This window comes from Salvelinus alpinus, chromosome 4 (genome assembly GCF_045679555.1).
Source record: "Salvelinus alpinus chromosome 4, SLU_Salpinus.1, whole genome shotgun sequence".
NCBI classification, from domain to species: domain Eukaryota; kingdom Metazoa; phylum Chordata; class Actinopteri; order Salmoniformes; family Salmonidae; genus Salvelinus; species Salvelinus alpinus.
In genome coordinates, this window is record NC_092089.1 from 22,834,780 (window position 1) to 22,851,766 (window position 16,987).

At 39.1% G+C, this 16,987-nt stretch overlaps 1 protein-coding gene across 5 annotated transcripts in view; it reads left to right on the top strand.

Moving 5' to 3' along the window:
- Positions 1 to 16,987, top strand: part of fhod3b (formin homology 2 domain containing 3b) — a 240,357-nt gene that overhangs the window by 27,802 nt on the left and 195,568 nt on the right. For all 5 annotated transcript variants that reach the window (XM_071396076.1, XM_071396071.1, XM_071396072.1 and 2 more), the window contains exon 3: positions 6,398 to 6,462. In XM_071396076.1, coding sequence (XP_071252177.1) covers positions 6,398 to 6,462 — 65 coding nt within the window. The remainder of the gene's footprint in view (positions 1 to 6,397; positions 6,463 to 16,987) is intronic.

Sequence of the window (16,987 nt, forward strand, 5' to 3'; positions counted from 1 at the left end):
GTTCTTGAGAAAGGTCTCTAGAGAAGTGTGAGATGGTGAGATGGTTGCTCATCAAACATTTATTATTTGTATAATCAAAGTGTATCTTGAATATGAATCATGATCGTCCCTAGTTTTCCTCATAGGTTTCCTCATAGGTTTCCTCATAGGTTTCCTCATAGGTTTCCTCATAGGTTTCCTCATAGGTTTCCTCATAGTTTTCCTCATAGGTTTCCTCATAGGTTTCCTCATAGGTTTCCGCATAGGTTTCCTCATAGGTTTCCTCATAGGTTTCTTCATAGGTTTCCTCATAGGTTTCTTCATAGGTTTCCTCATAGGTTTCTTCATAGGTTTCCTCATAGGTTTCCTCATAGGTTTCCTCATAGGTTTCCTCATAGTTTTCCTCATAGGTTTCCTCATAGGTTTCTTCATAGGTTTCCTCATAGGTTTCCGCATAGGTTTCCTCATAGGTTTCCTCATAGGTTTCGTCATAGTTTTCTTCATAGGTTTCCTCATAGTTTTCCTCATAGTTTTCCTCATAGGTTTCCTCATAGTTTTCCTCATAGTTCTCCTCATAGTTCTCCTCATAGGTTTCCTCATAGGTTTCCTCATAGTTTTCCTCATAGGTTTCCTCATAGGTTTCTTCATAGGTTTCTTCATAGGTTTCCTCATAGGTTTCTTCATAGGTTTCTTCATAGGTTTCCTCATAGTTTTCCTCATAGGTTTCCTCATAGGTTTCCTCATAGGTTTCTTCATAGGTTTCTTCATAGGTTTCTTCATAGTTTTCCTCATAGGTTTCCTCATAGTTTTCCTCATAGGTTTCCTCATAGGTTTCCTCATAGGTTTCCTCATAGTTTTCCTCATAGGTTTCCTCATAGTTTTCCTCATAGGTTTCCTCATAGTTTTCTTCATAGGTTTCTTCATAGGTTTCTTCCTTCTGAGGAGTTTTTCATGGCGACTGTGCTTTTTCTTCTTCTTTGCTTGCTCTTTGGGGTTTAGACCGGTTATCTGTAAAGCACTTTGTGACAACTGCTTTATAAAAAATACATTTAATTTGAACAAATCATATGAACCATATGAATTTGCTGGTTCAGTCCATCTCAGTGTTGACATTCTAACTCTAAGAAGAAAGAATGATTTCTGCTGTAGGAGGTCACATACATCATCATATCAGCCATGTTGCACATGTTATTATCCCGTTTCATATTATGACTGGTAACAGCTAACGAGTGCCTAAATGTCTCTCACATATTGCGTGCACCTCTGTTTAATCTGATAATGAGCACGTTGGCCTGTGTAGGCTGTGGCAGCGGGGGATGATGCAGGTCACGGTTAGTAATAATGAGGATAGAGTTGCAGTTTGCAGGACGAGAGAGAAAGCTGAAGTTCATTACAAAAGGTCTCTGGTTTCTACTGCCTGGCCCTGAATTCAGCCTCCAACATCAGAGGATTCAATTCCTCTCTGCTCCAGTCTCATTCCACAGGCAGCACGGGTCCAATCCAACGGTGACAGATGTTGCTTCTGTGCTGCTTCTGTGTCGCCTCTGTCTGTTGGTGGGTATTATATCTGATAAACAGTGAGCTCACACAGCCTCTGTCTGTTGGTGAGTATTATATCTGATAAACAGTGAGCTCACACAGCCTCTGTCTGTTGGTGGGTATTATATCTGATAAACAGTGAGCTCACACAGCCTCTGTCTGTTGGTGAGTATTATATCTGATAAACAGTGAGCTCACACAGCCTCTGTCTGTTGGTGAGTATTATATCTGATAAACAGTGAGCTCACACAGCCTCTGTCTGTTGGTGGGTATTATATCTGATAAACAGTGAGCTCACACAGCCTCTGTCTGTTGGTGAGTATTATATCTGATAAACAGTGAGCTCACACAGCCTCTGTCTGTTGGTGGGTATTATATCTGATTAACAGTGAGCTCACACAGCCTCTGTCTGTTGGTGGGTATTATATCTGATTAACAGTGAGCTCACACAGCCTTTTACGAGGGTATGTTTGGCAGCATGAGTGAAGGAGGCTTTGTTGCGAAATAGGAAGCCGATTCTAGATTTAATTTTGCATTGGAGATGCTTAATGTGAGTCTGGAAGGAGAGTTTACAGTCTAACCAGACACCTATGTATTTGTAGTTGTCCACATAATCTAAGTCAGAACCATCCAGATTAGTGATGCTAGTTGGGCGGGGGTGGGCAGCTATCGGTTGAAGAGCATGCATCAAGTTTTACTAGCATTTAAAAGCAGTTGGAGGCCACGGAAGGAAGGTTGTATGGAATTGAAGCTCGTTGGGAGGTTTGTTAACACAGTGTCCAAAGAAGGGCCAGATGTATACAGAATGGTGTGTACCTGTACACAGCCAATCTGTAAATAGCACACCCAACTACCTCATCCCCATATTATTATTTAACTTCTTGCTCTTTTGCACCCCAGTATCTCTACTTGCACATCATCATCTGCACATCTATCACTCCAGTGTTAATGCTAAATTGTAATCTATGGACTATTTATTGCCTTACCTCCCTACTCTTCTACATTTGCACACACTGTACAAAGATTATTATAAAATAATAAAAATACTATTGTGTTATTGACTGTACGTTTGTTTGTGTAACTCTGTGTTGTTGTTTTTGTCGCACTGCTTTGCTTTATCTTGTTCTCAACTGGCCTACCTGGTTAAATAAAGGTGAAAAAAGTTATATTATGTATATATACAGTGTTGTAATGATGTGCAAATGGTTAAAGTACAAAGGGGAAAATAAATAAACATAAATACGGGTTGTATTTACAATGGTGTTTGATCCTCACTTGTTGCCCTTTCCTTGTGGCAACAGGTCACAAATCTTGCTACTGTGAAGGCACACTGTAGTATTTCACCCAGGAGATGATCAAAATCGGGTTTGTTTTCACATTTTTTGTGGGTCTGTGTAATCTGAGGGAAATATGTGTCTCTAATATGGTCATACATTTGGCAGGAGGTTAGGAAGTGCAGCTCAGTTTTCACCTAATTTTGTGGGCAGTGTGCACATAGCCTGTCTTCTCTTGAGAGCCAGGTCTGCCTACGGCGGCCTTTCTCAATAGCAAGGCTATGCTCACTAAGTCTGTACATAGTCAAAGCTTTTCTTAAGTTTGGGTCAGTCTCAGTGGTCAGGTATTCTGCCACTGTGTACTCTCTGTTTATGGCCAAATAGCATTCTAGTTTGCTCTGTTTTTTTGTTAATTCTTTCCAATGTGTCAAGTAATTATCTTTTTGTTTTCTCATGATTTGGTTGGGTCTAATTGGGTTGCTGTCCTGGGGCTCTGTGGGGTCTGTTTGAGTTTTTTGAACAGAGCCCCAGGACCAGCTTGCTTAGGGGACTCTTCTCCAGGTTCATCTCTCTGTAGGTGATGGCTTTGTTATGGAAGGTTTGGGAATCGCTTCCTTTTAAGTGGTTGTAGAATTTAACGGTTCTTTTCTGGATTTGGATAATTAGCGGGTATTGGCCTAATTCTGCTCTGCATGCATTATTTAGTGTTTTACGTTGTCCGCGGAGGATATTTTTACAGAATTCTGCATGCAGAGTCTCAATTTGGTGTTTGTCCCATTTTGTGAATTCTTGGATGGTGAGCGGACCCCAGACCTCACAACCATAAAGGGCAGTGGGTTCTATGACTGATTCAAGTATTTTTAGCCAGATCCTAGTTGGTATGCCGAATTTTATGTTCCTTTTGATGGCATAGAATGCCCTTCTTGCCTTGTCTCTCAGATCGTTCACAGCTTTGTGGAAGTTACCTGTGGCGCTGATGTTTAGGCCAAGGTATGTATAGTTTTTTGTGTGCTCTAGGGCTACGGTGTCTAGATGGAATTTGTATTTGTGGTCCTGGCAACTGGACCTTTTTTAGAACGTCATTATTTTGGTCTTACTGAGATTTACTGTCAGGGCCCAGGTCTGGTAGAATCTGTGCAGAAGATCTAGGTGCTGCTGTAGGCCCTCCTTGGTTGGTGACAGTCTCTCTGCACCCGGGCCCCAGGGCCTACTTCAGTCTGCTCTCAGTGTGATCCAGTGCTGGTGGATTGTCTCTAATGTCTCTAATGGTGACCCTCTACTGTTGGCACTGGGCCACTGCAGACTGAATGGAGCATCATACTTCCATTGTGCGTGCCACACAAACCGGTGTTTGTTACAGAGCTGATCCGGACAGGGCTGTTGTGCAAGCCTACCTGCTGTGCTTGTGTGTGTATGTGTGTGTGTGTTTGTGTGTACTGCTTGGACTTATCTGTTGGGCCTGGTACGGTGGTGTCTGGTGTTATGTCTGTGTGGGGGTTGTCTGCACGCTTCTCCTGCTGGTTGATTTCAACATTTGTTTTCTTCCAGAATGTGAGGGCTGTCATTCTCAGGATGGCTCTCATCTACAAACCCCCATAGCACTGTTTGTCACAATTCTGTCAGGGATGTTTTTGTTGTCCTTGTTTAGGATTGTCACTGGGGAAGTTGTGTTGTTGTTGACAGGGGGTATGACCTTGTCTCCATGGAGATGGGAGGCGGAGTCGATCTCTCGACCTGGAAGACATTGGTGACACCCCCTTTAGTTCTCTCCTCTGTTGTCTCCTCTGTTGTCTCCTCTGTTGTCTCCTCTGTTGTCTCCTCTGTTGTCTCCTCTGTTGTCTCCTCTGTTGTCTCCTCTGTTGTCTCCTCTGTTGTCTCCTCTGTTGTCTCCTCTGTTGTCTCCTCTGTTGTCTCCTCTGTTCTCTCCTCTGTTGTCTCCTCTGTTGTCTCCTCTGTTGTCTCCTCTGTTGTCTCCTCTGTTGTCCCTCAACAGACATTGTTGTCATGGGATTGCTTTGGGGGAGGAGAGGATTTGGATAAAGACAAGTGTGAAACTAGATGATTTAGTATCCCTTGCTGCTAAATACATAAATACATACGTTCTGTTCATAGTAACTCAAGTGTATTCAGGGTAGCATAGTATTGAGTAGCATTTTACCACTACGCTTACCTGTGAAAGCTTGCCTCCTCCACAGTGATTAAATCTAGCCCTGTGAAAGCTTGCCTGCTCCACAGTGATTAGATCTAGCCCTGTGAAAGCTTGCCTGCTCCACAGTGATTAGATCTAGCCCTGTGAAAGCTTGCCTCCTCCACAGTGATTAGATCTAGCCCTGTGAAAGCTTGCCTGCTCCACAGTGATTAGATCTAGCCCTGTGAAAGCTTGCCTCCTCCACAGTGATTAGATCTAGCCCTGTGAAAGCTTGCCTGCTCCACAGTGATTAGATCTAGCCTTGTGAAAGCTTGCTTGCTCCACAGTGATTATATCTAGCCCTGTGAAAGCTTGCCTGCTCCACAGTGATTAGATCTAGCCCTGTGAAAGCTTGCTTGCTCCACAGTGATTAGATCTAGCCCTGTGAAAGCTTGCTTGCCCCACAGTGATTAGATCTAGCCCTGTGAAAGCTTGCCTCCTCCACAGTGATTAGATCTAGCCCTGTGAAAGCTTGCCTCCTCCACAGTGATTAGATCTAGCCCTGTGAAAGCTTGCTTCCTCCACAGTGATTAGATCCAGCCCTGTGAAAGCTTGCCTCCTCCACAGTGATTTGATCTAGCCCTGTGAAAGCGTGCCTCCTCCACAGTGATTTGATCTAGCCCTGTGAAAGCTTGCCTCCTCCACAGTGATTTGATCTAGACCTGTGAAAGCGTGCCTCCTCCACAGTGATTAGATCTAGCCCTGTGAAAGCTTGCCTCCTCCACAGTGATTAGATCTAGCCCTGTGAAAGCGTGCCTCCTCCACAGTGATTAGATCTAGCCCTGTGAAAGCTTGCCTCCTCCACAGTGATTAGATCTAGCCCTGTGAAAGCGTGCCTCCTCCACAGTGATTAGATCTAGCCCTGTGAAAGCGTGCCTCCTCCACAGTGATTAGATCTAGCCCTGTGAAAGCTTGCCTCCTCCACAGTGATTAGATCTAGCCCTGTGAAAGCTTGCCTCCTCCACAGTGATTAGATCTAGCCCTGTGAAAGCGTGCCTCCTCCACAGTGATTAGATCTAGCCCTCTGAAAGTAGTTCACCCCAGAGTGTTGATGTTTATGTCTATATCCATACCTCTCTGCATCAGACCATGTGGGAAGTTTAATGACACAGTAGGCTATGTACACGCCTGGCTGTCACAACTGGAGACCTCGTTCATAAACCCCCACATTCCACTATTATATGTCTTCAGTTTAGAAACCTGAGGTCCAAGAATATGAGGTCCTTAAGGTTCAATTGCAGGAAACAGTTTTCCAACCAAAATTTGCTTTTATTCTGTATGCTTTTTAAAAGGTGAAGTCAGACAAATTAATTTTTAACATCAAATGTAACTCATTTACATAGGGTCACTGTGTTGTGGAACAATGTTATTAAAATTCATTCTCTCTCTCTTTCTGTCTGTCTGTCTTTCTCATCAGAAGAGGCAAGAAGCACAGCATCATCCTCCGGACACAGTTATCTGTCAGAGTTCACGCTTGTATCGGTGAGTGAAACACTTTTCATTTTGAAGCACTGTCTTTTCATTTGGAAGCACTGTGGGTATTTAAGTTGTGACTGTAAAATGTGGAGGTATTTAGAGTCAGACAGTGTTGCTAATGTCAACCTCTGCTGCATCACCTGCACATCTCATTAGAATATATAGTCTCTGTTTGACTTCTTATTGGATGATTGAAAACTATCGCACTATCACTCAAAGCTGCTAGGTACAGTAAATAATACATGACATAATAACAATAATAATAATAATAATAATAATAAAAATAATAATGCATAATAATAATAAGTCATAATAATAATAATAATAATACAAATAATAATACATAATAATAATACATAATACATAATTATAAGTCATAATAATAATAATAAGTCATAATAATAATAATACACAATAATAATACATAATACATATGTATAATAATATAAATAATAATACATAATAATAATACATAATACATAATTATAATATTACATAACATAATAAAAATAAAAATAATAATACATAATAATAAGAATACATAATAATAGTAATACATAATATTAATACATAATAATAATGTATACTAATAATAGTACATAATTATAATTATAATAATACATAACATAATAATAAAAAATAATACATAATAATAGTAATACATAATAATGCATAATAATACATAATAATACGTCATAACAATACAAATTAATAATACAAAATAATAGTAATACATAATAATAAAATATAATAATAATACATAATAATAGATAATAATAATGAAAATAATAATGCATAATAATAAGAATACATAATAGTAATAAATAATAAATACATAATAATAATGTATAATAATAATAGTACATAATTATTATAATAATAATACATAACATAATAATAAAAATAATACATAATAATAGTAATACATAATAATAAAAGATAATAATACTAATACATAATAATAGATAATAATAATAATGAAAATAATAATACATAATAATAGTAATACATAATAATAGTAATACATAATAATAATAATAAAACATAATAATAATATTACAAAGAATACATAAAAATAAAAATGATACATAATAATGATAATAACACAGAATAATAATATTACATACTAATGATAATAATAATAATACATATGAATAATAATGCATAATAATGATAATAATAATATATATTTATAATAATACATAATAATGATAATAATAATAATACATATGAATAATGATACATAATAATGATAATAATTATAATACATATTCATAATAATACATAATAATAATACATTTTAATACAGAATAATAATCCATAATAATGATAATAATACATAATAACAATATTACATACTAATGATAATAATAATAATAATACATATTCATAATAATCCATAATAATGATAATAATAATAATAATACATATTCATAATATTACATACTAATGATAATAATTATAATACATATTCATAATAATACATAATAATAATACATTTTAATACAGAATAATAATCCATAATAATGATAATAACACAGAATAATAATATTACATACTAATGATAATAATAATAATAATACATATTCATAATAATACATAATAATAATACATTTTAATACAGAATAATAATCCATAATAATGATAATAACACAGAATAATAATATTACATACTAATGATAATAATAATAATAATACATATTCATAATAATACATAATAATAATACATTTTAATACAGAATAATAATACATAATAATAATAATAATGATAATAATAATACATAATAATATTATTACTTCTCCACTGTGTTCCACTGCATCGGCTGATGCATCTGAAAAGATGAAACCCTCTGGGAGAGTGAGGAAAGCGTAGAGGTTGTTATGTTGATTGTTTTAGAGACGTTAACCTCTCCCTCCATCATGTTTTATGGCCTTGTTTTAACGCGCTCCACGCTTGATTCCTACGACAATAAAACAGGCTTTCATAATGAGAGGAAATAAGTAGAGAGATTATAGGCCTGTGCACGCACACACACACACGCACACACACTTAGTAAATCAGTCAAAGCTATTGTTTGGGTCACGGTCTTTCTACTTCTTTGTATATTTCTGTGTTGAGCTCACTGTTTCCATGTGGATGTTAATACTGTGTTTAGTTGGGAACACGTTCCTCCTCCTGATTTATCTTGATGTCCTGTCCTGTCTCTCAGACACACCAGCACATACCTCTATTACCTGACCGTTCAGCCTTGGAGAGGAGTGTGTGTGTGTGTGTGTGTGTGTGTGTGTGTGTGTGTGTGTGTGTGTGTGTGTGTGTGTGTGTGTGTGTGTGTGTGTGTGTGTGTGTGTGTGTGTGTGTGTGTGTGTGTGTGTGTGTGTGTGTGTGTGTGTGTGTGTGTGTGTGTGAGAGAGAGATAACTGCTCTAAAATACTGGTTTAAATTACAGTTAGTGAGAGACTAGCCCAGTTATGTCCCAGTCTAAACCTGACTCAAACCTGCCCTCCACATCACATTCAACAGCAGTAGCAAATTGAAACAGTGCATTCATAGGTTGTGTGTAATACATTTAAGTGCATAATTGTTTTTAATAAGTATTATAATACAAACACGTCCAGCCTGCTTCACTAAATGATGAGTCAGAGCTTGTCTGTGCTCTGGGGATCCTTGCGTGCCCATATACCAAGGTGCTCTGTTCTGTGCAGGTTGGCAGCAAGGCAGTGCTGCAGGCTGCTGCACGTTGAATCTGGCTGCGTCCCAACTGCCACCTTCTTCTCTATATAGTGCATTACTTTTGACCAGGGCCCAGATGTAGTGAACTGTGTAGTGAATAGAGTGCCATTTGAGATGCAGCCAGTGACAGAGACCATGGAGAGGAGTGCACGTGGCTCTGTCCTGCAGACACACAGGGCCTCCTCCTCCTCTCCTCCTCCTCCTCCTCCTCCTCTCCTCTCCTCTCCTCTCCAGGCTGCCAGGGCTAAAATAACTCAGCAGGGTTAGCCTGGAAAAGCCATTAAGCCACGAGCTGTCGGATTTTAATTTGGCCTTTTTCTAACGTGTTATTTAAGTGTACCAAGGCAAGGACAGAGGCGGTATAACTTTGAAATGCCGTGTGAAATCCAGGCTATGATTTTCAGAACTATGGCAGTCGTTTTCTCTGCTAATCCATTATACCTGCTGCTTGCATGATATGTATCATGGAAACATTAGGAAACTCCACTTGATTTTATTTATTTTTACTGGGAGCCCTAAAAATACTGTCTTTTAACTATTGGCAAGACATGAGACATGAGGCAAGACAGCTCTAGTCTAGCCCAGCCTGCCAGGTGAACCTAACCTGGCTAGGCCCTGTTTGTGCATGCTGAGTACAATGTGGATTCATTTCGCTCCTATCTTCCTATTATTTCCTGGCACTTTCATTTTGTCATTTAAAACAGTATCGTATATGTTGGCTTTTACTGTTAGTTAACTGACTTTGCTCCAGGGGACTTCTGTGTCATAGATTCCATCATATCGAAGGTGGTTTAATGAGTGTACAGACAGAAACCATGTGGAGCAGTGACGGCCAACTGGCGGCCTTTTGAAGACCAGGAACTCAGGAGGGTCTCAACTTCCTGTTGAGAGTTAGAATAGTACAATACACAAGGTGACATTTCTCAATGTGGTTTTGCATCAGCAGTTTTTATCTTGTTATGTCAGTCACTGACAGTCAGTAATTAGTCCATGTCAGATAACAGTTTTTATCTTGTTAAGTCAGTCACTGACAGTCAGTAATTAGTCCATGTCAGCTAACAGTTTTTATCTTGTTAAGTCAGTCACTGACAGCCAGTAATTAGTCCATGTCAGCTAACAGTTTTTATCTTGTTAAGTCAGTCACTGACAGCCAGTAATTAGTCCATGTCAGCTAACAGTTTTTATCTTGTTAAGTCAGTCACTGACAGTCAGTAATTAGTCCATGTCAGAAAACAGTTTTTATCTTGTTAAGTCAGTCACTGACAGCCAGTAATTAGTCCATGTCAGATAACAGTTTTTATCTTGTTAAGTCAGTCACTGACAGCCAGTAATTAGTCTATGTCAGCTAACAGTTTTTATCTTGTTAAGTCAGTCACTGATAGTCAGTAATTAGTCCATGTCAGATAACAGTTTTTATCTTGTTAAGTCAGTCACTGACAGCCAGTAATTAGTCTGTCAGCTAACAGTTTTTATCTTGTTAAGTCAGTCACTGATAGTCAGTAATTAGTCCATGTCAGATAACAGTTTTTATCTTGTTAAGTCAGTCACTGACAGCCAGTAATTAGTCCATGTCAGATAACAGTTTTTATCTTGTTAAGTCAGTCACTGACAGTCAGTAATTAGTCCATGTCAGATAACAGTTTTTATCTTGTTAAGTCAGTCACTGACAGTCAGTAATTAGTCCATGTCAGATAACAGTTTTTATCTTGTTAAGTCAGTCACTGACAGTCAGTAATTAGTCCATGTCAGATAACAGTTTTTATCTTGTTAAGTCAGTCACTGACAGTCAGTAATTAGTCCATGTCAGATAACAGTTTTTATCTTGTTAAGTCAGTCACTGACAGTCAGTAATTAGTCCATGTCAGATAACAGTTTTTATCTTGTTAAGTCAGTCACTGACAGCCAGTAATTAGTCTATGTCAGCTAACAGTTTTTATCTTGTTAAATCAGTCACTGACAGCCAGTAATTAGTCCATGTCAGATAACAGTTTTTATCTTGTTAAGTCAGTCACTGACAGCCAGTAATTAGTCCATGTCAGCTAACAGTTTTTATCTTGTTAAGTCAGTCACTGACAGCCAGTAATTAGTCCATGTCAGATAACAGTTTTTATCTTGTTAAGTCAGTCACTGACAGCCAGTAATTAGTCCATGTCAGATAACAGTTTTTATCTTGTTAAGTCAGTCACTGACAGTCAGTAATTAGTCCATGTCAGATAACAGTTTTTATCTTGTTAAGTCAGTCACTGACAGTCAGTAATTAGTCCATGTCAGATAACAGTTTTTATCTTGTTAAGTCAGTCACTGACAGCCAGTAATTAGTCCATGTCAGCTAACAGTTTTTATCTTGTTAAGTCAGTCACTGACAGCCAGTAATTAGTCCATGTCAGAAAACAGTTTTTATCTTGTTAAGTCAGTCACTGACAGCCAGTAATTAGTCCATGTCAGCTAACAGTTTTTATCTTGTTAAGTCAGTCACTGACAGCCAGTAATTAGTCTATGTCAGCTAACAGTTTCTATCTTGTTAAGTCAGTCACTGACAGCCAGTAATTAGTCCATGTCAGCTAACAGTTTTTATCTTGTTAAGTCAGTCACTGACAGCCAGTAATTAGTCCATGTCAGCTAACAGTTTTTATCTTGTTAAGTCAGTCACTGACAGTCAGTAATTAGTCCATGTCAGCTAACAGTTTTTATTTTGTTAAGTCAGTCACTGACAGTCAGTAATTAGTCCATGTCAGAAAACAGTTTTTATCTTGTTAAGTCAGTCACTGACAGCCAGTAATTAGTCCATGTCAGATAACAGTTTTTATCTTGTTAAGTCAGTCACTGACAGCCAGTAATTAGTTAATGTCAGATAACAGTTTTTATCTTGTTAAGTCAGTCACTGATAGCCAGTAATTAGTTAATGTCAGATAACAGTTTTTATCTTGTTAAGTCAGTCACTGACAGCCAGTAATTAGTTAATGTCAGATAACAGTTTTTATCTTGTTAAGTCAGTCACTGATAGCCAGTAATTAGTCCATGTCAGATAACAGTTTTTCTCTTGTTAAGTCAGTCACTGATAGCCAGTAATTAGTTAATGTCAGATAACAGTTTTTATCTTGTTAAGTCAGTCACTGACAGCCAGTAATTAGTCCATGTCAGATAACAGTTTTTCTCTTGTTAAGTCAGTCACTGATAGCCAGTAATTAGTTAATGTCAGATAACAGTTTTTATCTTGTTAAGTCAGTCACTGACAGCCAGTAATTAGTCCATGTCAGATAACAGTTTTTATCTTGTTAAGTCAGTCACTGACAGCCAGTAATTAGTCCATGTCAGATAACAGTTTTTATCTTGTTAAGTCAGTCACTGACAGTCAGTAATTAGTCCATGTCAGATAACAGTTTTTATCTTGTTAAGTCAGTCACTGACAGTCAGTAATTAGTCCATGTCAGATAACAGTTTTTATCTTGTTAAGTCAGTCACTGACAGCCAGTAATTAGTCCATGTCAGCTAACAGTTTTTATCTTGTTAAGTCAGTCACTGACAGCCAGTAATTAGTCCATGTCAGAAAACAGTTTTTATCTTGTTAAGTCAGTCACTGACAGCCAGTAATTAGTCCATGTCAGCTAACAGTTTTTATCTTGTTAAGTCAGTCACTGACAGCCAGTAATTAGTCTATGTCAGCTAACAGTTTCTATCTTGTTAAGTCAGTCACTGACAGCCAGTAATTAGTCCATGTCAGATAACAGTTTTTATCTTGTTAAGTCAGTCACTGACAGCCAGTAATTAGTCCATGTCAGCTAACAGTTTTTATCTTGTTAAGTCAGTCACTGACAGTCAGTAATTAGTCCATGTCAGCTAACAGTTTTTATTTTGTTAAGTCAGTCACTGACAGTCAGTAATTAGTCCATGTCAGAAAACAGTTTTTATCTTGTTAAGTCAGTCACTGACAGCCAGTAATTAGTCCATGTCAGATAACAGTTTTTATCTTGTTAAGTCAGTCACTGACAGCCAGTAATTAGTTAATGCCAGATAACAGTTTTTATCTTGTTAAGTCAGTCACTGATAGCCAGTAATTAGTTAATGTCAGATAACAGTTTTTATCTTGTTAAGTCAGTCACTGACAGCCAGTAATTAGTTAATGTCAGATAACAGTTTTTATCTTGTTAAGTCAGTCACTGATAGCCAGTAATTAGTCCATGTCAGATAACAGTTTTTCTCTTGTTAAGTCAGTCACTGATAGCCAGTAATTAGTTAATGTCAGATAACAGTTTTTATCTTGTTAAGTCAGTCACTGACAGCCAGTAATTAGTCCATGTCAGATAACAGTTTTTATCTTGTTAAGTCAGTCACTGACAGTCAGTAATTAGTCCATGTCAGATAACAGTTTTTATCTTGTTAAGTCAGTCACTGACAGCCAGTAATTAGTCCATGTCAGCTAACAGTTTTTATCTTGTTAAGTCAGTCACTGACAGCCAGTAATTAGTCCATGTCAGATAACAGTTTTTATCTTGTTAAGTCAGTCACTGACAGCCAGTAATTAGTCCATGTCAGATAACAGTTTTTATCTTGTTATGTCAGTCACTGACAGCCAGTAATTAGTCCATGTCAGATAACAGTTTTTATCTTGTTAAGTCAGTCACTGACAGCCAGTAATTAGTCCATGTCAGATAACAGTTTTTATCTTGTTAAGTCAGTCACTGACAGCCAGTAATTAGTCCATGTCAGATAACAGTTTTTATCTTGTTAAGTCAGTCACTGACAGCCAGTAATTAGTCCATGTCAGATAACAGTTTTTATCTTGTTAAGTCAGTCACTGACAGCCAGTAATTAGTCCATGTCAGATAACAGTTTTTATCTTGTTAAGTCAGTCACTGACAGCCAGTAATTAGTCCATGTCAGATAACAGTTTTTATCTTGTTATGTCAGTCACTGACAGCCAGTAATTAGTCCATGTCAGATAACAGTTTTTATCTTGTTAAGTCAGTCACTGACAGCCAGTAATTAGTCCATGTCAGATAACAGTTTTTATCTTGTTAAGTCAGTCACTGACAGCCAGTAATTAGTCCATGTCAGATAACAGTTTTTATCTTGTTAAGTCAGTCACTGACAGCCAGTAATTAGTCCATGTCAGATAACAGTTTGTATCTTGTTAAGTCAGTCACTGACAGCCAGTAATTAGTCCATGTCAGCTAACAGTTTTTATTTTGTTAAGTCAGTCACTGACAGCCAGTAATTAGTCCATGTCAGCTAACAGTTTTTATTTTGTTAAGTCAGTCACTGACAGCCAGTAATTAGTCCATGTCAGCTAACAGTTTTTATCTTGTTAAGTCAGTCACTGACAGCCAGTAATTAGTCCATGTCAGCTAACAGTTTTTATCTTGTTAAGTCAGTCACTGACAGCCAGTAATTAGTCCATGTCAGATAACAGTTTTTATCTTGTTAAGTCAGTCACTGACAGCCAGTAATTAGTCCATGTCAGATAACAGTTTTTATCTTGTTAAGTCAGTCACTGACAGTCAGTAATTAGTCCATGTCAGAAAACAGTTTTTAGATTGGTAAGTTAGTCTAGCGACCAGATATCTAAGAGTAGTAATCATGGTTTAATCACCGGCCGGGGGTCCCTCATTGATTTTGTTGGTCAGTCTCACTTGCATATCATATTAAAAACAGCATTAAAAACATTTCTCTCCACCTTTTGGCAAAATTAATAGAATTGCAACGAACTTGCTTTAGTACTGCAATATTTTTCTACACCTCATGGCAAAATGTGTAGAAATGTACGAAATTAAATCTTAAACGTACATTTCTCTGTGCTGTCAAGAAGGGGGCCACTAAAATGTTTTGCTCCCAATGTGGTCTTAGTGACTGGACGAGCTGTTGATCAGTGACCACCTCACCTACAGTACATACATCAAGCTACTCTGCTGTGAGGGACTCTGTTCTGCTGTCAGGGACTCTGCTCTGCTGTGAGGGACCTTGTTCTGCTGTGAGGGACTCTGCTCTGCTGTGAGGGACTCTGTTCTGCTGTGAGGGACTCTGCTCTGCTGTGAGGGACCTTGTTCTGCTGTGAGGGACTCTGCTCTGCTGTGAGGGACTCTGCTCTGCTGTGAGGGACTCTGTTCTGCTGTGAGGGACTCTGCTCTGCTGTGAGGGACTCTGCTCTGCTGTGAGGGACTCTGCTCTGCTGTGTGGGACTCTGTTCTGCTGTGAGGGACTCTGTTCTGCTGTGAGGGACTCTGTTCTGCTGTGAGGGACTCTGCTCTGCTGTGGGGGACTCTGTTCTGCTGTGAGGGACTCTGCTCTGCTGTGAGGGGCAACAGGTGGCTGTCAACTTAGTAGTAGGAGAGTCATCATCCACTTAGAGAAGGCCAGAACTGGGCGGTTAATCTGTTTGCTGTGACTGACTGACTGTCCCGCCTCCCCAGGATCAGATAAACCCTCTGCACTGTACACACAGGTTGCATTCCAATTGACACCCTGCATAGTGCACTACTTTTGACCAGAGCCCGGGAACCCTATAGGGAATAGGGTGCCATTTGGGACACAGGCACAGAGCAGAGGAAGAGCAAGGAGAAGGAGAACAGGGATTTCATGGAAAGATGTGGGCTAATGCCAATCTTATTAGGTTTGAGGGAAAAACATGACTTGGCCCAAGTAGGATTAGTTCACTCCAGTCTCTTCTCTGCCCTCTATTATCAGCTCTAATTGTCCGTATGGAATGGATGCATCCTAACAGTGCTTTGCCTGTATTGTGCCAGTTGGTTTATTGATATTGTCCAGACTAAAATATATTGTTTTCTTCTAGTGATAGTTTGTATGTCATGAAACAACACGGTATCTCCTGTTCTGTTCCCTCTGTGTTACTGCACCATGGGAGAAGCAGGCCCCTGTTCTATCTAAATTACTGCACCATGGGAGAAGCAGGCCTCCGTTCTCTCTAAATTACTGCACCATGGGAGAAGCAGGCCCCTGTTCTATCTAAATTACTGCACCATGGGAGAAGCAGGCCCCTGTTCTATCTAAATTACTGCACCATGGGAGAAGCAGGCCTCTGTTCCCTCTAAATTACTGCACCATGGGAGAAGCAGGCCCCTGTTCTATCTAAATTACTGCACCATGGGAGAAGCAGGCCTCTGTTCTATCTAAATTACTGCACCATGGGAGAAGCAGGCCCCTGTTCTATCTAAATTACTGCACCATGGGAGAAGCAGGCCTCTGTTCTCTCTAAATTACTGCACCATGGGAGAAGCAGGCCCCTGTTCTATCTAAATTACTGCACCATGGGAGAAGCAGGCCTCCGTTCTCTCTAAATTACTGCACCATGGGAGAAGCAGGCCCCTGTTCTATCTAAATTACTGCACCATGGGAGAAGCAGGCCCCTGTTCTATCTAAATTACTGCACCATGGGAGAAGCAGGCCCCTGTTCTATCTAAATTACTGCACCATGGGAGAAGCAGGCCTCCGTTCTCTCTAAATTACTGCACCATGGGAGAAGCAGGCCTCTGTTCTATCTAAATTACTGCACCATGGGAGAAGCAGGCCTCTGTTCTATCTAAATTACTGCACCATGGGAGAAGCAGGCCCCTGTTCTATCTAAATTACTGCACCATGGGAGAAGCAGGCCTCCGTTCTCTCTAAATTACTGCACCATGGGAGAAGCAGGCCCCTGTTCTATCTAAATTACTGCACCATGGGAGAAGCAGGCCTCCGTTCTCTCTAAATTACTGCACCATGGGAGAAGCAGGCCTCTGTTCTATCTAAATGACTGCACCATGGGAGAAGCAGGCCTCCGTTCTCTCTAAATTACTGCACCATGGG